The 23,271-nt window shown below is 37.9% G+C and overlaps 1 protein-coding gene across 23 annotated transcripts in view; it reads right to left on the bottom strand.

Moving 5' to 3' along the window:
• The window catches only part of TCF4 (transcription factor 4), a 353,355-nt gene that overhangs the window by 79,947 nt on the left and 250,137 nt on the right, over nt 1-23,271 (bottom strand). For 3 of the 23 annotated variants that reach the window (XM_034995791.1, XM_034995797.1, XM_034995794.1), the window contains exon 1: nt 19,183-19,627. The exons of 19 other annotated variants lie outside the window; for them this stretch is intronic. In XM_034995791.1, the coding sequence (XP_034851682.1) occupies nt 19,183-19,251 (69 nt within the window). In that variant the 5' untranslated portion in view covers nt 19,252-19,627. Of the gene's footprint in view, nt 1-19,182; nt 19,884-23,271 lie in introns of those variants that run through there. One more of the 23 variants, XM_034995792.1, reaches the window with a different exon arrangement.

Raw genomic sequence — 23,271 nt, 5'->3', positions numbered from 1 at the left:
TGCTGATTGGTCAGACATGGCTGACAGCATCAGAACTGCAATCTGACAGACAAGGAGCAAGCAGGACCACAGCACAGAATTCATAATAGGAGGGAGAGAGGGAACTTCATGCTGGATATATGAACTCAGACCCGCAGATGTCTGCTGCAAGGCCTGGGGCTCGCCTAGGGGTGGGAGGGCCTAGGAAGGGACTGGGAGGAGGGCAAGGAGAAGGGGAGGTGGGACAAGCCCAGCCACCCGAATGACCAAGCACCAGGCTTCCCCTGGATGGAGCTGCATCTGGACCACGTTTAGCAGCTTCTCTCTCGCCACTCCCAGTTCCTACCGGGGAACAGAGGAGGATTCTCTCCCTGAATGTCTTCTTTACAGAGTAAAAGTGGGGTTTCTGGGTTGGGATATAGTAGTTGTCCTTTCCTTTACTTGTTTTTCAAAATTTCTGACATTTTCCAGAGGATACAGAAACTACTAATGAGTGGCTAGTTGACAAAAACACGCCATCCAGATTTTTGCTGTAGAGAGGAATGGCCTCCAACTTAATGACACTCTTTAATGACATAGTAAAGCCAAAAGGAGAAGAAAAGACAAAGGTTGAAGGTGTTTGGAAATGGTTAGTGAAATTGCTGGAGAAATAATGGAACAGAGAGACAAGAAAGGAAATAGCTTGAAACTGGGGGGAGGAGGGAGGAGCTGCTCCTGCTGAGTTACAGGGTATGTCTTCATCCTGACCCAAGTGCCTGTTTCCCTCCAGGCCGACAGGGCCACTGAGAACAATGGCTGGCCATGGATCACTCTCTACTCTTGCTATCTTGCTCCCAGTACACACACATACACACACAGCCTGAACCAGTCTACTGGCCAACAGGTACAACTGAATTTACCTGCTATAAATGTAGGATCATTTTTCCCCATGAAAATTCATATTTAGAGTTTTCACCTCCAATTAAGGGACAATTTGAACACTGGCCTTCAGGTACCCGCTACCCCAAATCATGACTGTACAATTCTGGGAAAAAAAATTAGCAAAATTTTAAAATCCAAGCAGAATTCTCCAATGCGCAGCAAAGAACATTACTTGTAAATGTCCTCTTTCCCAGCATTATTTGCTCGCAGGAGTTTTGGGAAGGTATCACACATTTATTGCAGAAGAAGACATGTAAGGTACAGCGAAGGTAACAGTAATAAAAAAAAAAAAGAGATGGATATTTTACCAAGGATAAAATAAGAGCCTGAGAGATTGGGTTATTACCACTAGCCAGGTAAATGGACAGAAAAATAAGATGCTTTGGCTGAAGGGAAGGAAAAGGTCGACACAATGTGAAAAGCAAGACTCAATAAAAATCCTGCAAAACACCACCACTGATCTAACATCCATTTGAAGAAGTAAAATGGCAGAACAGGGCACAATAAATACATCTAGTTCAAAATGAAATAAAAATTCCACCATGGTCTTCACACCCCCAGAAAGAAAAGAAAGATCTCATTTCTTCCCTTCGTTTTGAAGACACTAGTTATACAAAATTAATTTTTGAAATAAAGCTAGAAAGACACATCAGTGAAGCCTGAAGAGGCAAGGAAAGGGAATGAGCATAAAGGAATCATATCTAAAAATGAGACAACAAAGTAGGAAGAAAAATGAATGTAAGCAAAACTAGAGGGTTGATGTGAGCAAGTTCTGGAAAGAAGGAGAAGCCCGGGGAGAAAGAGGTGCTCAGAGGGTTGGGATTTCATTTGGAGAAGAGAAATCTGATGTGAATGAGACATACCTACGCAGGTATACAGAAATGACTGATCAACAGAAAGCACAAGGAAGGATGCAGGAATGGGACAAAGGGTTTAAGAGGATAAAGGTGACGCAAAAGAGATCAGACACTGGGAAGACAGAATGCAGTCTGTCAGGAGCAGAAGGAAAGTGCCTTAGGATTTCTAGAATGACAAATACAATTTTGCTAAAGGTACATACCATCGAAAAAATCATCACAGGCTTGAGGAGACTAGATGAAGACAATTTCATGCATTTCTTGCCTCCACTTTCTAACTTTAAAAAATTTCCCGAATCTCCAGTATCTGCTTGCAATTGCATGCGACAACAATAAAAATATGACACAAGGGCCTCACTTCCCTTTAGATTCCTGGTTAGAAATGAACCTAGGCAGTGCAAACAGTATTCGGGGGGCACTTTTCATTACCCATGGTATGCAAGGTACAAGTTCTCTTGAAGAAATATTGATGCAAGACCAAAGGAAATCTTCTGATCTTCATTCAAAATGCGGACGCTACCCTGGAATCCATGAACTAAATACATTAAAGATCAAGCAAGAGAATGTCATTTGAGAAGACAGCATTTCTAGCGCTGGCCCTGAGACTCTGTCTGACCATCCTTTCAAGCTCCGGGGCCTCGTGTTTAACTCAGTAGAGGCTCACATGGGTTTCACTGATAAACCGGTAAGTGTGTATCTGGTGGAAAAGTCTACAGCTCTGTAAAGCAGGAAGGGAAGGGGGAGGACAGCGGTTTTCAGGTGCTGAGACACAATAAAAACAATGAGGAAAGAAAATGTTTGCTTTTTACGTCAACTGAGATGTCAGTACCCATTAATAAATCTATCTGCTAAATCTACTCTTATTCATGTGGGACATCACCAATTTAAAGTAAAATAAATTATCTTTAATTAAATGGAATTGTCTTCCTCCTGCTATCATCCCCAATTATTACATTCTAATCAGCCCTTTAGGGAGAAGGCTGAGAGGCACACTGACTATAAACAATTTCTCTTTCTGTCAAGTGATACAATTTTTATCTTAATTATTGTTTATAACTGTAATTTTAAAATATAAATAATGAAAGCTACAAAAATTTTATCATTTATTGGGGGGGGATGCTACATGGTCACTTCTAAACTTTCCCTTTACTTTCTCTGTGTGAAAATTTCAGGACTGCAAGGAAGCCGTTACAGGCTAAGCAAATTATCTATTTAAACCTAATCTGTTACTTTTATTTCCAGCACAAAAGCGCCAGTTTTAATTAATACTTTAAAATATATAGCACTAACTGAGCGCCAGCTATGGTATTTTTAGGTTGTTAGGGGTTACTGAATGGGATCAATTTTTGTTTCTACAAGAATGGCATATACACTTTAAATGTTAAGACATGTAACTGTGTAAAAGGAAGAGGCTGATCTGCTTACAAATATTCAGTGACTTTCTCTGTCCCAGCTCCCGAGGACCCCGGCATCCCTCTTTTCTCTCTCTCTTTTTTAAACTGCACTCAAATTCTAAGAAAAGCAATGTGTGTTTTAACCTTGATTTGTATGAAGGATGCTCTCCATCATCAGTTCTCATATTGAAGCAATCCTGCCCTCCCAACGAAATGGTGACATCAACAAGCAAATCCAATAGGGGCTCACCCCCGCCCCAGTGGCACAGAGGTGAAGTATTTTCCCAAAGAGTAATGAAGAATGAATTTAAGGGCAACGGAGTCAAATCTCTGCACATATGTTGTAACGGGGCTGGTCCCATCTTTCTCCTGACCCCCAGCTTGGTTTTTTTATTTGTTTGTTTCACTTTTTTAACTGTGGACTTTTGTGAGGGCGGGGAATTTTCTTTTAGCTTTCTATGTAACAACAAAAGTAACCACTGAAATTGGGAAATTGATCTCCTGTCTAGAATAAATAGGTGGGGGTATTGACTGTTTTCTGACTTAGTGTTACTTTTAAAAATGTATTTTTTTCAGGGTGTAGTAGTACTGTTTTCATTTAGTATTGCCTTTGAATTGCCGCCTACAGAAGTAAAAAAAGAAACCACAGCTATACAAGCCTGCTGACTTTCTTATAAAAGAACCAGTTTTAAACTTGTTTATACTACTGATTCCAAATGAATTCAAGATGGTGGCTAGTTAAAGAAAGAGAACCCATGCCAGGAAGTTTGATCAAAGAACTTCAATTCAGCAATGTTCAGTTTTAATTGACCACTAATTAAGCTACATTAGTCCAAGAAAGGTCTGTATCACTTTGAGTAATAAAGAAAAGAATTAATTTAACCCTGTGTCAGTCAGCTTTAGTAAATTCATCTGAAAGCAACTTCTCAAACGACAAGCATGAAAGAGGTGTCTCGTGTTAAATGCCAAAAGTGGTCTACAGAATTCAGGGAGGACCAGAGACTCAGTTTTCAAGCGCACTTCTCACTTTGCTAGTGATGTCACCTTGCAGGTATAATTATCTTCATTACAGATACAAAGATGTCAGCTTTCCTCCCTGGGTTGCAAAGGGTTGCTTTAAAATTGGATTCAAAACATGGCATCATACCAGCCACAGTTTTAACTTTCCTGTATCCTAGACAAAAATAGAGTGGATTTGCAAAATCATGAGAATTTTCAAAGGGTTGGAACTCTCCTTCTGGGAAAAGTGAGTTGAAGACTAAGGGGGGGGGGGGGAACAACTGCAATGACACCACCAGAAAAGCTCATTTTAATTAGGAACCACAAGCTATGACAAGCATGACAACAGCATTTAAAAGTCCATGTGTTAAAAGAGTACATTTCTGAAAATCCAGTTGCAAAATTTTTCTTCCATCAAAAAATTTTATGTTCACAATTCTAATAAAAAAAAATCTCAGGAAGGAAAAAAAAACATAAAACAGCAAAACCCCATTTCGGGATTTAACATCAAAATGTAAGACACAGGAATACATTGCTTTACAACTTGGTGTTTATGACTTTTAAAGTCCTGCACATTAACCGAGAGGTAAATTCCCTATGGTCACATGGCAAATATAAAATAGTGAAATATGTTTACATTTTAAAAATAAACCCAAATGTCAATAGTATACTGGATTTTATGTTATAGCAATAACCCACCCCTCACGCCTGTACGAAGAACACTGCATCTTACAGCACTGAATGCCGCCAGGGCCAAACACCCTTCAAGAGATAGAATATCCTTATGGCCTCAACACACATTTTATTTTGTCTTAATGATTTCTGGCAACCGACTACTGCATTTTCTACAATAGAATTTAATGAATAATATTTTTTTTTTTACATTCTGCCAGTACTCATTAAAATGCACTTGTTTGTGAAATGCAATAGCTAGCTACTATATGAAACCAAAATATTAATGCAAATTGGCATTTCTAAGTTTAAAGCAGTATTTGCATAACGGGAACTAAACATGGTACAAGCTGAAAGAGTACACAGAACACAAGTGCCTCTTAACACCATAATTATTAACGAGAGAAACGATGGCTTGCTTATACCATTAGAAGTCCAAGGAGAAAGCATCTGCCAGGATGTGCCATTATGGGCTCCTGGTGCTCCCAACAACAGGATGATGGCAGAAATTCTGCAATCATCTAATCCATTAAAGTAGTATAGGTACAGCACAAACACACTCATTCCCTGTGTTTAATATTCGAGGACCAGCCATTCATCCAGGGCCGTCCACAATTACAAAGGAAAAATAATCGATAGAATTTTGAATGTTCAAGTATGAATGAAAAGTGGTCATCAGCACCACCAACATTCATCAGGCACATTTCTCCAACTCAGTGATGGAGTGAAAAGACATATATTTTTGTTCATTCATTTATTCTACAAATAATACCCTACTGGGCTACTTGGAGAGGAGAAACCTTGAGAAACTTAACATTAAAACAAGTTCCCACACTTACTAGTTCAATCAACAATTGTCATTTGAGCACTTCTATGTGCATATTGTTGTGCTAATCCTTGAGGGGAAGATAAAGAGTTAAAGTTTGTCTTCCAGGGGCACCTGGCTGGCTCAGTCAGTAGAGTCTGCCACTATTGATCTCAGGGTCCTGAACCCCATGTTGGACACAGAGTTTACTTAAAAAAAAAAAAAAAAAAAAAAAAAAAAGCTTACCTTCCAAATGCCTAAAAGCTTGACAGTGATGGGAAGACATAAAAATTTCAAAACACAAAGTCAGTCAGGCTAGGACCTAAATGAGTGCTAAGGATAAGACCTACAGACTTTTTCATTTATTATCAAGATATTTAGATTACACGAATAAATACATATTATATTTATTTTAATAAAATACTACTTTTTAGTAGAACAGCCAGAAGGCAGGTATGAGCTCTTTAAATCCCATGGAGGCCAACTCTCGGTGAACATTCCACTCGAGGGTCATGCCTAACTGTATGTAAAGACGGATGCATGTATGATACAAGCTTGAGTCATTTATTCAGCTTGGTTGTCTACAATATGCTAACAAGTGTATAAAGGTTCCTTAACACATGGCCCCTCTTTGGGAATATTTCTCTGATTCAGAGAAAGGTCACTCAAGGGCTGATTCCTTTGAAAAGTTTGTCTACCTTGAGCTTCAAATTTCATCATAAAGAGATGAACATGGATGGGATAAGCATTCACTAAAATGTGAGGTAGCCTTACAGTATCAATTTTTTTTAATTTTATTTATTCATTTGAGAGAGAGAGAGAGAGAGAGAGCATGAGCAGGGGGAGGGGCAGAGGGAGAAGCAGGTTCCCCACTGAGCCAGGAGCCCGATGCGGGGCTCGATCCCAGGACGCTGGGATCATGACCTGAGCCGAAGACAGACGCTTAACCATCTGAGCCGCCCAGGTGCCCCAAAATACCAATTCTTAACTTCAAGTGTTTGCTGAATAGAAAGCTATAAAAATTCAAAAACATACTGAAATACACAGCAGAAGTGAGTCTAGTTCTGTTACAGTCCGTAAGCGGTTAGCAAGTGGTTTGATCCTGTAACACTTCCATTTCCCAGACCAGCCCTATACATTAGAATTTTCTACAATGATGCACATGTTCTATATCTGTGCTGTCCAATATGGTAGCCACTTACCTCATGTGACTACTGAGCACGTGAAATGTGGCTAGTATGACCAAGGAACTAAATTTTTAAATTGCATATTAATTAATTTACATTTAATGTTAATAGCTACATGTGGCCAGTGGCGACCTCACCGGACAATGCATTCCTAAACCGTGGACTGGGCTAAGTACATTCAGACCATCTACCATACTGGAGTGCAGGAAGGATTAAGCAAGCAGGTACTTTAGAAAGGCTCCTGAAAGAACTGAGGCCTGCAAGTGTGGTTTATTAAATATTGATTATTACCACAATAAAATATTAACTGTGAGCTTTATTTTAGCTGTAAACCACTTTCCTAAAAATTAAAAAAAGTCAAAGTAAGATTGATTTTATACTCTGTAAATGTCTGACTTAAACACCACACAAGCAAGCTTCCTGTAAAAACAATGTGTAAGCGAGTCATTGTTCTACAACTATTCAGAGGATGCTCCTGGGGTATATGGAATATAAGAAAATTCTTGAGAGTCCAACACAGATAATCAGGGATTGGTCAAAACTGAAAACAAGGCTAATGCTTCCTCAAAGAGCTTTGGCTTAAAGTGAATTTGCAATTAGAACAAAAATTACCATCTCCCAGAAACAGAAATACCCAAATCAATGAAATGATCACCAAAAATGGTAATCTTTATTACTTGCTTGGCATGCAAAAAGATATTTACAAGTTTGCTTTTCAGTTCACTTTGAGTACAGACAGCCCCTTCCAATAAAACGTGGAAAACTAACAGAAATAGATGCCAACTTAAGGCAATCTTATAAGATGGTTTCAGTTGGAACGGGCACAGTGAAACCCAAAGGCATCAGTGTGATTTTACTAGAACCCTGGTGTACCAAATGGACAGGGAAATGGAGACAGTCTCAATCAAGCCAGAATCCGAGGCTCATGGGATGGAACTGAAAGGTAACAACCAATGGGTTAAGCAATAAGAGTCTGTACTTAGACAGGCTGCAAATCAGAGCTGCCACTCCCGTGCCCAGCTGCCATCTCTACTCTGATCGAACCTCGTAGAGCATGGGGAGGAAACTGAAGAGTGGCATTAGTTACTGTCAGACTTGGCAGCTCTCTCCAAACCTTGGCATCTAAGAAGTGAGGTGTGCTTCTGGGTTCTACAAGTTGGCAGGTGTAAGACTCTGCCACCAGATACCGCCACCTTCCTCCACAGGGTGCTAGGGAAGGCAATCGAGGTTTCAAAATCACTTCCCAATCCCTGCCAGGAATTATCCAACACTGATGGGAAGCACAGCATGGCAGGAAGAGAGACCCCTAGTTGTGAGTGGATGAAGAAGCTGCATTATTGGGAAAGCTGAAAAGAGAGTTTTTCATGTGGGTTTTAATTTTTATCTTAGCACAGAGGATATATTTAATGCTGATGCAAATAATGTCCAAAAATACTTAAATGTAGTATTAGTTTCTTTATGCTAATGTATTTCCTTCTTTGCCTCTTTATGACCTAACAGAAAAAAATTAATGGTAATAAGCTCTCTTTTAGGATGATTCTGATGAACCCACAGTTACACTGAGAGAGTTTTCGAGATATTTTGAAAGGTAAGATAGAGATATGTATTTAGGATATGGAGAAATGTACATTATTGACTCAACATATTCTAACAGCTGCTCTGAAGTCATTCCAGTTGGTTCACAAATAATGTACTACATTTACAACACTTCAAATAAAATCCCACATTTTCATGGTAAATGGTGGAAATACCTGGACAATACTATAGCGCGCTACACTATATGGGGTATAGTGTACCTATGCACACTATAAGGTGTACTCACCACGCCAGGAAGTAATTATTAAGGTCCAGATGCATTACATCTAAAGCAGGACTTCTTAGCCTCAGCACTAGGGAAGGGCTGACCCGTACGCTGTGGTTGATGAGCAGCATCCCTGGCCTCTAGATGCCAGAGGCAAACTCTCACCCTCCTACTGCAGTTGTGACAATCAAAAATGTTCCAGATATTGCCATATGTCCCCTGGGGGGCACCACTGTTCTAAAGATACCTGTTTGTAATCGGAGTCTGTCAGCAACAAATGCCCACTTCGATTTTCTTGACTCTTCATGTAAACCGTGGCAATCTCTAGGAGTATCTCCCTTCCGCCAAACAAGTAAATACGCCATTTATACTCATGATCACTCAGGATGGGACACTCTGACCTTGTGATCTTGTGGTGTGCATCAGTCCTGGCCTCCAGCTTTGAAAGAGGTGAACTGTGTTCATTCTGGAACTTTTGGAACCATTCTACTGCAATTTCACTCTGTGATGGAAAATACCAACCCGTTCTAAACTATATACAAGAGTCAAACTAATACATTGTATATCAATTTTTGATGAATAAGCAAGTTTTGAGTAATAAATAATTGGCATTATCTATTACTATCTAGTTATGTAATCTATCCATCTACCCATCTGTACTTTCTCCGATCCAGTCATACATTTATCATCATAAAATCTGTCATGCTTTCAATTCTGATTGAGATACACAGGTAAAAAGCCCAGGACCAGCCAAAGAGTTTAATCTACACAGCTCCCTATTGGTAATGCATCTGTGAAGGCACGATTATCTATAAATAATTCCACATCAGACCAGCTGTATGTTTTACACACTACATCATCTACTTCAAAACATGAAATTATCTCAGTATCTAAATGTGCCGAAGTTTTCTTAGAGTGGTTATTTTGTTAGATAGGTAATCTATTGCTACATTCAAGATTCCAACACTTAAAAAAGAATTCCAACACTGATTAACCTGAGAGGATCAACATCAAAATAGATCAACCGAATGCAGGAAGCACCATCTCACTCTTAAAACAGGTTAAACGGGATCTGCAAAGTGAACATTAAAACTGTATTAAAGATTCCAAAAACAAGTGCTAGCCTAAAACTCCTTAGGCATAATTTGTTTCTCCTTTTTCATCTGTTTTTCTTTTTTTCATCATCTGAAAATGATGGAGGAAAAGAGCCATAAAACCAAAACTTCCTCCATAAGGAACAATTTAGTGTGCTTTGCATTTCTCAATGTCATATCTGAAAGGTAAAAAAGTTTAGAGATTAGGATCTCATAATGATTCATATAAGTCATATAAGCCCTTCTTGGGGTTAATTAAGTCCACTGAATTCTAAAAGGTTTTATTAGCAGAACCGACACTGTAAAGTTGAGCCAAGAGAATCTGCTATTAGATGAATTCTCTAAAAGGTAAACGCATTTAACAACCACGCATCTATTTCCAGCAGTTTGAGCTCACTCGCTGGAAGCATCCATGAGGTCTGCTGCACTTTGCAACCTCTGGGAAGTGGGATTACCAGATTCACATCAACGTATCTAATTTTTCAGTTACCTTATTTAAGTTTTTAATACAGCACAGGTCTTTTTCTCAGGTGTTAATAGAAAAATCAATTTTAAGTCACAACAGCTGTGATCATTTTAAATATCACAGCTGTCATGAGTTGAAAATAACCATTTGAGCATACACATTTCTGCTGCAAACGTAACAAAATGAAAATATGATGGAATTTTATCTTTTACTCCCTCTGAAGCTGAATGTCTAATACAATAGTAGAGTAATAACTTATTTGCTTTAAAATAAAATCATTTCTTTGCTGACCTAGCCAAAACAGATGGCTTAAAAGAACAGAAAAGAACATCACAGTTAAGATATACTCCTATGGAACTAACTGTGGAACATGTTTAATTATGGAAATAGTATTAACTCTGGAAAGACAGAGTTAAATAGTTGATATCAAAATTGAGAGTTCATTTATGTAAGCATTTTGCTGTGAAGCCAGGGGGGAGATTAAATGGGATCCATGCTGCACAGTAAGTTTTATTAAAATCTAGGAATTTAAATTATTACACAGGACGAAATCTAAACTCATATGAAAGTGTTAACTAGTGACTTCCAGGAAAGAATGCCATTTTAACCACTTATTTACAAACTCAAACTATCTGCTGGATGGGATTAAATAAAGAGACTTTTCCCCTCTCAATCCAAATCTAAGGTCATTACATTTTAAAGAATATAATGACCTTCCTCAAGAACTTAAACAATAGCAAAAAGGTAAAAAGAAAAAAATTAGGGCATTATTTATCCCACCGGCTACAGAAACTTTAGATTTCTCTGTGAGATTAATGGTGGACAATGAACACCTAAGACATTCTAGAATTATATTAATAAACAATCATTGCCACCTCAGCGACAGGGAGGAACATGGTTCAAATGTTTGAAAAATCAAATTGTATGATTCAGACAAGGAAATAAACTAAAGAAAGGAGCACAATTTCAAACCAAAGCATTGGCCACGTTACACAATTTACATTATTGTTTGAAAATGTACTCGAAAGTCCTGGCCAATATATAACCAGAAAATAAAAATCTAAAGTATTTTCACCCCAGATATACCTAAATTCTAAATCAGGCAATTCTACCCACATTCACTTGATGCCCCTCTTCTTCCCTTATTTTTTTCCCCCCACAGATTCACGGGGTGGAGATGAAAGTTGGCATGATTTGTACCTAAACAACTTCTACTAAAAAGCTCATATCCCCCCATTCTGCTTAGGGAGGCTGGGTGCGGCAGGGACAGGAGAGCCCTACCATCCCCAATTATTTGCATATTAATTTCAAAGCTACATGAAAAACATTGTAGGCTTTTAATCATATCAACACACAAAAAGGCACTACAAAGTGAAACTACACCTGTTAAACATTTATCCCAACCCCCACATCACACAAAGGAAGCCTAAGAAAACAGCATCCATGCTGCTCCCGTATGCTGAGCCTCCACTTCTGAACTGTAATAACAGGTGCAGAAATAATAATGTGCTGGGCAATCAACTTTTTTCCTCTGATTTGTCAGTTTAGCTTAATATAGCTTAATAATGCCATTAGGAATGTAAACATTTCTGCAATTTATATTTAAAAGTCAATAAAATAATGGGGTACAGAATTTATCCTTTTTAATTTTTTAAGTAATACATTTGATTATTTTAATCACGTCAGTACTTAACTGGATGGGGTTTAAATATGCATGTAACATCAATTTAATTTGTTTTATTCGTTAGAAAAGCTATTGAGTAATACAGCGTTATTCTCCTAAAAAAAAAAAAAAAAAAAAAAGCATATGTTCTGGGGGAAATGGAGTGTAGACACTTCCACTTTCTGCTTCTCTTCTTGGAGATGGGAATCCAGTGCCTTCCGAATGTCTCTCATTATGAGCATTTTAAAATGGTAACCAAAGAGGTGAGAATCCAAGACACACTCACAAGATGGCTAACAGTAAAATCAGGGAGTGTTTCCATACTGTGGATAAACTTTATTGGGGCTACAGTGATAAGACTGTGGTTGGTAAACGCATCAACTATTTTTAAAATGGTGTGAGAGTTTTCCTCAACATAGCAATTCCCACTTGAACAGGATTATTATTGGTGCAGTCATTCGGTACTCTATAATTCTCACCCTTAGGTTTGTGGAGGTGAAAAAGCCAAGTCAAATGTTAGCCCCCACTCTTAACATCCCCTATTCATTTTCAGGTCAGTTACAATGGAAGCAGCTGGAACTCAACTCTCCCCAGTCTGTCCCACCAATTACCTCAACGTGCCCTCTCTCAAGAGGAGTATAATTTGGTCTCCTGGAAAGCACAGCCCTAGGTCCCTGGAGAATGCCAAAGCCTGCATTTTTTCAGTAGGGCCTGAAATTAGACCATCATCCACACTGCTCCCACCCTTGACTTCTGAGGTGTTTTAAACCCACTCTTTATCCCAATTGGGGGGGCTGCCTTTTAAAACAGTACACTTTCCCAAATAAAATGTTATAGGTCTAGTGTCCCTTTTAAGTCACTTTTGAACAAAATGCCCTGATTAGCATGTGCAGATTTCTTTAAGAAATAAGGAAGAAGAACTTGAAGAAAACTAAGCAGAGACTTGACACAACACAGAATTTAAAGACAAAAATATCTGAAATGTGAATGTTTAAATTCTAATCAGAACACGGTATTGTGACAGAAATGCATCTGTTAATAAATAAAGGCTGTAGTCTGGAACCTAAGCCATGGTTCCTTCAGCACTGCAAACAGGAAACTCTCCCAAACTTTAGGTGGAGTAATGCATAGCTCTCAAACCATGTTCAAGTCCCAAACCGGTAAACTCAACTTTAAGAAATATTCTTCAGAAGAAGAATTTTATTTTGCTTAATAAAATGCAATAAAATAGATATGCCTAAGACGATACAATGTGCCACTTTATTATAGATTCAAAAATGTCAAAAAACCTCTAACTAGGAAGTTTCCCGAAAATCCCATGCATTAACTTTTTAGCAGATCACTTCATACTTCAAAATATAGTTATTTTACAGAAGTATCTTTTTCAGTTTTGTCACTATTCATTCGTGTTTCCTAGTTTACATATAACTGCTGTTTTTTAGGACTATGATGATTTCCTGAATAGATTGTAAATATTTAAATATTTTATGAACACACAGCCCCAAATCTTTTTTTTTTTTTAAGTATCAATAGTGTTACCACATATAACTTTACCCTGTGTCACTTTAGAGTTATGTTTGAAGCATTAAGGGCTAATTTAAAACCAATCAAATATAAACAAACTCTGGAAGACTGAAATCTAAAATTACCTTTAAATTATACTGACTGTGAAGTATGAACTTTTTTTGTAACCCTGGTAATATTGGAGGAAAATGGAAAAAATTAAAAAAAGAAAAAAGCCTAGTAACCTTTTGTGTGTCTGTCCTGAAATTCTCAATTATAAGACTTGCATTTAGGTTTGCTATGCGAAGAAACTATGTCTTTACTGCATTTTCTTCCTACTATAAAAGTAAACTTGAATTTTAGCAACTTTTAAAATTGCCACAATTATATCTAAAATCTATCTATTTTCACTGGATTCAAAGTTAAGAATTTTTTTTAAAAATTAACCTCATGCTGGCAGGTTGCTGGCCATGTGCATGACCTACAGGGTGATTCCAAAGGAATGACACCAAAGCATTTTTCCCCCCTTGGCAGCATCACTGTGATAGAAGTTTCAAGTAGGCTTGGAAACACATTCATACAACATTCATAATAATGAAATATGGCAATGTCTAAAATCCAAATGTGATAATAAAAACCATTTACAAATTAAGTTAGAAGGAAGAAATCACTAATTCTCACACCTCTCCATTGGTACTGCAATTTTAGTAAAACAAAACAAAACAAAACAAAAAAACAAATAGGGAGTATAATGTAAACCACATTTATAGTGGAACAGGAAACAAACAACTATTCAGCACAATTTCCTGTAGATCAGTTGGAAAGGTATTTAAAGACTGCACGAGTTATTAGATCTTTTTTCCTGGCCACTTTTCTCTCCAACCCTCTTCCCCCTGTGTTTCAACGTCTTTCCTCCAAATTCTCCTTGAAACAATGCCATCGCCTCATGCTATAAGGATGCTTATCAATTAGCAACACTAAATCTAAAACGTTCAGACCTACCAGAAATCAGGGATTAAATAAAATTAACCAAATATGTAACTGATCCATATTTTCTTTCTAAGAAATTAGCCCCAGAGAAATGTTCAAACTGGCATCTGTGAATCTCACGCAGGGATTTTGGAAATTTAATCAGAGGCAGGAGAGCAAGATGTAGCCACAATATCAAGATTAAGCGTCTGGTGAATTTTTACCAGCTTAGTCGTAAAGAACAAAATCAACATAATTTTGTTCTAAGCAATCAAGCACAGAAGAAAAAAAAATAAAATTTTCATTGTTATTTTAAAATGGGTAAATTAAAATGCTTTATATGTCAACAATACCAAAAGGAAGCTCACTAAAAGGAAGTTTTTCCTGTATGTTTTTTCTTTGATAGGTTTTGTTTTCTTCAGTCAGTGGGGAATTGAAAAATTATATTAGTTTGTGACCTAAGCAGATTTTTGCTCTGTAACAGCAGCTAAACAATAATTTTAAAAAGTTAACGCTTTTATACCAGCTACTTTCATTTATAATCATGTTTCTGAGAATACTAAGTATGTGAAATATCTTTTTAAAATACTAAATGCAGTTTGCATAGTTGATAGTCGATACACTATGGAAAACTTTTAAAAACCAGTGGCTACGTGCACGAGGCTGGAGGCTACCGGAATCAACTGTGAGGTTTACAAAGAAAGGGCCATATGTAAATTGTACTGGAAGATATTAATACTGGTGTTATTTAAATATTAAGCTTTTTATGTTAGCACTTCCTGTGGTACATGGAAAAACAAAAAGCTGAACACTCCATATCCTAATTTTTACTTTGAAAAAAAAATTTAGGTGGCTGATTGAGACTCTTATTCACAGGTAAACTTTTTTCTAAGAATGCATTCCCCACAGAAGTGATTCTGATATTAAAATGTTCCTATTTTTTTTTTCATCTTAAGCAGGAATCACGAAATGATTTTACTTTTTGGCCTTGATATCAGAAATAATCAACATCCATTTTCATCTCTGAACTTCAGGGAGTTGAAAAGCTGCATAATATGACCAACAGTCAGGATAGAAACATGGAGAGCTCATTACCATTTACTTTCTGAGATTTGATGACTTGACAAATAACTATTTCAAAACAACTAGTTTGAAACATGGTTCGAAGCTTGTTAGTATAAAGCAAAAAGAGCAATTACAATAATTATAGGTTTCTCTATACGGTTTAACACATGCACATGCGGGCGAGAGATGATGATGTGATCTTAAATTACCATTAGGAGGAAATTTCGCCACTTTTGTTTTCAATTTCATTTGCCATAATTTTATCTTTGTGGAATTGCTTTATTTTTAGGTATGTGGAAATCTGACCAAATAATTACTTATTAAAAGTCTTATTCAGTGAATAAGAACATGGAAGCAGTTACAAAAATCAACATTTCGAGCAGGAACTATACTTACTGTGGACCAGGTAATGCCTGATATTGCTCATAGCCTGTGTGAGGACAGACACAGCCGCACAATCTGATAGATGCTTACACTCCTAACACTTAAAATAAACTAGACTTATTTTCTCTGCAAAGAGCCTGTCTCCCCGTAGTGAAGAAGAAATGCTTTCACATTTTTTATTTAGCTGAAAATGGGATTCATGTGTATTTAAACCTCTAACCCATAAAGAAAAGAAAACACAAAAATGATTTGGTTAAGTTTTGGTATTAAGCTCTCACCTGAGGAGGAGCTGATTTTCAAAAATACATTCTGATTTGTATTCAAGATTTATTCTTTGATAATTCTAGTGTTAGGATATTTTGTAGGTCTTGGCATCCTGAAGTCCACACTTCAGACCAGCTCCAGTGGTTCACAGAAAGAAGAAAACAATTTGCGTGGGATATGGTCATAGAAACACTTCATAACTTAAGATAATAGAAAATTTACATTTTTCTTTGTCTGTCCTACAATACCACTGACTCTAATATTTCTCTTGCTAGTGAGTTACAGGAAAACTGATTTCACAAACCCCACAGTTGCCAGTTCAAAAAGAAGAAATCATGATTGTTGTAATGCTTAATTGTACTCTTCCAACAACCTAAAATCACAGTGTTTTGGAATGATTTTACATTTTTCTTCTTTTGTTTATTCACAGGGAAAACCTGCTTCCTCTGGCCTCTCTCAGTTCAGAGAGTTCAAACTGAATTTAAACAAGTAATTGACTTGTCACTGGGAAAAAAAAGAAGGAATTCAGTGCTGTGTTGTCTTCAGAGGAAAGCTTGTGTAACAAATAGCTGATCACACTTAACTCCAACAATTTAAGTTAAAACACACACTGGTCATATGCGCACATACACACAGAAATGCATAGATACTCAAACCCAAAACAACAAACGAAATTCAAGAAATGTAAAGTCTCTTCGATAGGCATTTCGAACAATTAACTCATGGCATACACAATCTCCACAAGATGTCTGGCACCAAATCAAAAGCCGCTGAAAGCAGAATTACAGCCATTACAATACACACTGTAGAATAAACAAAAATCTGCTTCCCCAGTGTATGCATGAAGGCATTTTAAAAAATGGTATAGAATTGGCCCCATCCAAGGAACACTTACAACTGGACCTTGCTGTCTGTTTCATAAAGTTAAAATGAAGAACTAGTCACCATTCCTGGTTTCAAAAGCTTTCTGCTAGTGTTCCAAATGGCTATTTTTTCTAACTATAATGTATGTACAATTTGCTTCTTTCTAGTGTTTGAATCAATAGAGATACACATCACCAGATTTGTTTTTAATAAACGCCTTAAAACAGTTCCTATAAATACATTTCCTGTGACAGAGCGATCTTGATTTTATGAGTACCATCCTCTCAAAAAAAAAAATCTAACAACCAAAATATTTGGCAACTGAGAGGGCATATTAGTGATATGATGTCATATTCAGCATTTTCTTATGGTAGAGGCGACTGGCAAGCTGTGGGAATGGAACACATATTTTTAAAAATTCCTTTTGGCTAAAAGGGAGTTAAAATGTCCAAAACTTAAACTAAAATTTTGTCAGTTCAGACATTTAAGACACAAAATTAACAATTAACATATAAAAAGCCCATCACTGGTAATTCCTAAAGATAAAAACCACAGAAACTTATAGTCATTGTAATTCTCTGATACTGCAGAAAGGTCATATAATCTCTGAATCTATTTTATGGCCTCTGAGACACTTTTTCCAATTAAATATGATAGCATCATTCACAAAATTTTCATTAGATGTGATTTAAAATTAAAGGTACTGACTAACTATGTTATGTATGGGAATGTCAAAAAGATAATCGGCAAAAGTCTTAAGAACTATACATGAATAACTACCAATTGCAAATTAGGCACTTGCTTAAAAAAAGGAAGTTACATAATCCTAATATTTATGTTTACAAATTTAACCACTTCACTGGATCAGTTCACAACATAAGCCATTTGTTTTAAAATTGTATTTCCCTTACCACACTTAACTGTTCTTCTGATTACACACTATGTTCTCTTAAAAAAAAAGAAAAGATAAAAGACTGGATAGTTTTATAAACTTTTGACAATTTACTCACACTTTTAAGTAAATGGGAAATAAAAGTAAATGATATTATTTCAGCAGTGGCCCATTCATAAAATTGGTTTCTTGAATGAAATTATTAATCTTCCTAAACCATACTGCACCCCGAAACACTTGTGTATGTGTGTGCATTCTAGTATATGCTCAGCTAGACAGAACCATTATGCATACACCGGGAAGTATATAGACTCATGCATACACCGCCACATACACGTTTTAATTCGTTTGCGCCAATCGCTACAGCTGAATTGGGCCTTCGTGAAAAGCTCTGATCGGTCCCTTTTGGCCCAACTATCACACCCTGATTAAGATCAATCCAAATGGAAGTTCAAAGTACACAGCAGTTTGTAAATGGCTGCTTTTCACTCCCCCCGCCCAAACTTCTTTTTCTATTTTAAAATAATAAATTTCTGCCCCTCTACCCCCCAGCAAATCTTCCGGAGAGCCCCACATACCGATTTGAAAATATTGAAATCCTTTTCCTTCAGAGGACCCAGCCGAAGGGAAAAAAAAAAAATAAACCTCCAGATGGCAAGTATAAACCTTCTGCTGGGGTTATGCACAAAATACCAGACACATTTTTTTTTTTTTTCAAATAAAGCGTTTCTGTTGAAGGGGGAAAATTGAGTGAAGAAGCTACACAACACAAATAACTTACAACAATATTGTTATATGCATGAATGGGTCCCTGTTTTTTTCTCCTTTCCCTTTTTGGTTTTAAAAAAATAAACTTATATAATCTACTTCTTAATTAGATGCCTCAGTTCTATGTCTTTGCTCTTTTTTAACCTTTCGGATTCTCTCCACTGAATCCACTTCACTTCAGCTTCCAACTTAGTAAGACTAGATATCACAAAACCTCAGTCCAGGGAGAAACTTACCCCACATTTCCTCTCAGCCTAACTTGGGCTGTCTGAATTCTGCTCCTCATATCTGCTCTTCCTTTCAAACAGTCATTTGGAAGGAACAAGAATTTTCCAAAAGTCCTTTCCCCCCCCCCATCTGACCACCTTCCAACTTTACCTGACTGCAAACTTTCGCTCTGGGATCCACTTTCTAAAGCTCTAAAACCACCTATTTTTCTGCTCTGGGGGAAAAATTGTTTCAAAAGAAAAGGCAACCATAGTATCCTAAGATTGGCAAATGATAACTATTTCATGGCACCCAGGAAGGTGCGGCAGTCCTGCACAACTTTGCAAACAATGATCACCGCCTAGGATGCTCATCCCTGCGACAGTAAAACTTGTCAAAAATCCCCCTCGCAGCCCGCGTCCGCTTACCGCTTTCCCATTATAGTAGTACATCAAAGAGTTGCCGCCCATGCCCGGGATTGTGTATGCGCAGTACATGGTCTCGGAATCTTTTTTCTCCTCAGTACCACTCTAACAACTTTTATTTCAAACTCGCTGTCCCTTTTTTCACAACAATTCCTTCAGTTGCATTTTCCCATATGGCCGGGCCAAGCGTGGTGAATATGCAAAGCAGGAAGAGACCATTCCTGGCGGGCGGGGGAGGCCGCCGCGCTGCTGTCAGACGCTCAAGTTCGCGCAGCGGAGCTGGAAGGCAGCCCGGCCCTGATGGAGCTCTCAGTCCTAATGCATACGCGGGATCGATTCAACTTTTCCGAGGGGTTTTTATCAGTTCCTCCAATAACGCCGATTCTTACAGATTTCTGCAGTCTTCACTCCCCCCTTCTTTTCTTTTCTTTCTTTTTCTTTTCTTTCTTTTCTTTTCTCCCCCCCCCCCTTTTTTTTTGTTCTAGGCACCCTTTTCTTCTCTAAAATTTCCACTCAACTGCCTTAGGGTAAAAGTGGAACAGGGTCCATTATTGAGCAGAATACAAATGCAGTTAATTGACTCCCCCTCTCTCTCTCTCCCTCTCTTTCTTTTTTGTTTTAATTTGATTAAAAAGCGAGTGGCAGGAAGGGAATCGTATGATGCACATCTAATAACTCTGCCATCTGTCTCTGCTGCTGGCTAGCTCCCAGCATTGTACGCAGCTGCCTGAGAACTCGACTCGGAGAAAGGGGAGGGAAAGGGGAGAGAGGAAAAACACACACACACACACACACACACAACCCACCACTGTCTCTGACCTCGCTCAAAAGGAGAGAGGGGGCAGTGTTTTCTGACTGCTTGGTCAACAACCTACACAACGGGGTTGCGGAATGAAACAGAGTAACGGTGCGGCCCACCCGGGGCTCTGCGAACCCTCTGCTTCCCCGGACCCGGTGGGCAGGGGGGCCGCCCGTGAACTTCACCTCGCCACGCCGCAGACGGCCGCGTGTCCAAAGGCCAGCCGGCCGAATGGAAGGGGACGACGCTCCCCTTGCTGTGCCTGGGCACCCCACACGGGGCACATTCTCAGTCTGGAGTTTGGTGCTCTCGCTGTGGCTCTGGATCATCTACCACCTACTTAACGCTATTTGCTGGGTTCAAAAGCAAGAGTTTATTGGTACATCCGAACCTCCGAATGACTTAACAGCTGTCAGTCCCTAAAAAGGCACCTCTGACACATTTTCAGAATTTTGCATCATCCAAGTGGCCCAATTTTTGTATAAATATTTTAACAAACATATCATGTTTGTACGTGTTTTGCTAAACTTTAAGTGATTAAGTGAAAATCTTCCTCCACCTTTATTGATCACAATTAAACAATAGAATCTTTCTAGATCACAACGTTTCCAACAAGCAAGTTTATATATTTGTTTTATTTTTAAATATTATATCATCCCACAAAAAGAAGGGGAAAGGAACAAAAAACAAAAAGGAAAGAAAGAAAGGGGAGGGGGAGGGGGGAGAGGAGATGGGCTGACTTGAGCTTGCCAAATTCAGAGCATCCCAGGAAAGGAGGGCCTCTGGGAATTGATCCCAAATGAAACTAAATCATTTGCATATGCCGAAGCAAATGCCACCCGAGCATACATCTATTCTCAAGAATCAACTTCAATAATTCAAAGCACCTATTTCCTTACAATTCAACATGGTAACAAAAACACATACAGTATTCATAAACAAGGAGGGACTGTGGTGTCCCTTCTGAAGAGCAAATCCTTGGCTTCATGGTAGAAAGTTTTTCCCACACTCTAAAATAAACACACACACACACACACACACACCCTGCACATACACACATAGAGCGAAGGCCCAGAGGTTTGTCTAACTCACTTGCTCTGCATTTATTCCGAAGGTCCCCAGAGGTTTGTGTAAACAGTACTTGAATTATAATCACACATTTCATTCAAATTTCATGCTTTGAGGATTTTTTCCTCATTAGAACAGTTAGTTGTCAATCTGACAGGATCACATTTGTAACCTTTAAACCACCCTCAGTGTTTCATACATAAGGACAAGGTACTCACCTACTAAAGGGGAGTATGTAAAAACCAGGACTTAGAAAAGAGGCTGGAATTTAAAGAGAGGTAAGTTGGTGGTTTTATTGCAGTTGTTCCTTTGTTGTTTCCTATGGAAACCCCTTATTTAGAAGGCTGTTTCTAGATCCTATCTAACTTTCTCATAGATGTACTGCTAGGAAGATTTCCGAACTATTTTGATAAACAACTATTTGCTTCATCTACATTAAATGCCTCATCTTATATATTTTGCAAACATATAAGTGCCTTTCTATTAATTATGTAAGTATAAATAAAATTTTCATGCTTTAATGAGCTACAATTAATATTTTAAATATTGAAGCTCTCATTGCTTTTAAATATATTGTTAACATGTGCATAAATAAATATTTTTAATCTGATAAGGTGAAAGAGATTTTTAAACCCCAACAAATTAGCACGTGGGACTCAAAAAATTAAAATGGTACTAGAACATTAAGCTTCTGGGCTTCATTAACTAATGAAAAAGAGCCTGAAATTTCAAAAGTACAAATCTGCAATGATTAATAAAGATACACTCCTTTGAAAGGTGATCTATGCATTATAACCATTGAGACACTGAACATATTATCATCCACTGATGTTCAGGTTTTGGTTTGCTGACCTTGGAGTACATTTCAATCACAGAACTCAAATCAGTGGCTTGTCAACTGAGACATTTCTGCGAATTCAGACTTTGAAGTTTCCTTTGTGACAGAAATATCACCCATGATAAATTTTTAGTGTGATGCGTGGGGAGTTAGCACAGAAGTATAAGAACAACTGAAGCTATATGCATGAATCCATGTGTTTCATAATAATTTTAAAAGAAGCCTTAATCACAGCAGCCAATTTTTAAGGCCCCTAACCTGGTCTGTTTGTTTCACCAGTGTATAATTGGGCAAGTTACCTAATAGGCAAAGAGTCCCTTGTTACCACCAAAATGATAGGCAATAGAAGTTAGCCACATAAAACAGTAAGCCACCACTCTCCCTGGTGGTCAGCTGAAAATACCACTGAGGACACTAAGGGTAGGCAGGTGTATTCTCTGCCACTCTCGGGAAAAAAATTCTTACCAGTAAAACTATTGTTTAGAAGTGCTGCCCACTAAAAATACATGCGCATTATTCTTACCGTCTTCCATAATTTGAAGTTTACAGTTCTTTTGTTATTTTCCAAAAAGTCCTTGACAGATATATTTGAGGTAAAGGAGAACTGGGGACACATACCTATAGTTGTCATGAGAAATTTGGGGGCTATGTGACCTGAAATCCCCAAGGCATGTTATCACCTACAAGGTGGACATTCATAAAAACTTGCTGAACAAATCCATGAATGAAAGAATGAATGGCCACATTAAAGAACAAGTAGATATTCAAAATCTATACCACTTGAGTGTAGAGCCTTGGATTTTTGTATCCACTGAATCATCTCACAAACAATTATTTAACGACGACTCCCAACTTTGTGTGGAGCCCCATTTTGGAACTTGCACAGGATCCAGAGACATGTAACAACACTCCTCCTGCTCTCAGAGAACCTGACCACGTGGCTGAGGAGATGGGACCTGTGCCCTTGAATAAAATGGAAAAATACGACTAATGACTGTTTTAATTGTGAAGTTGGGACAATATCACACATATATTAAACAGACAACAACCTATCACATGATAAGGAACCAAGCCATTCCCTCCCAATCACAGATCTCATTAAAGTAAATTCTACCTCTTTTTCTGAATAATGGCTATATTATGCAGTTACTGAAAAGTCCAAATAAACCTAATAAACACACGCACGCACACACATGCACATGCACACACACTACCTTGTACATCGTCCATAATAACGCAGGTGCTCAGTAAATGAGTTGAATGAATGGAGGAATGAATGATGGTCATATGAAGGGAGTGCCATTCTCCCCCCAGGGTATAACTAGGTAGTACTTGAACAACTCCATGTTTCTGGTGAAGTCATGCAACACCTACATTTTTTTTTTTT

This window comes from Mirounga leonina, unplaced genomic scaffold (genome assembly GCF_011800145.1).
Source record: "Mirounga leonina isolate KUSES-001 unplaced genomic scaffold, KU_Mleo_1.0 Mir_93, whole genome shotgun sequence".
Classification (NCBI taxonomy): domain Eukaryota; kingdom Metazoa; phylum Chordata; class Mammalia; order Carnivora; family Phocidae; genus Mirounga; species Mirounga leonina.
Note: the sequence above shows the minus strand (reverse complement) of the source record. Positions and strands in the feature narration are given on the sequence as shown.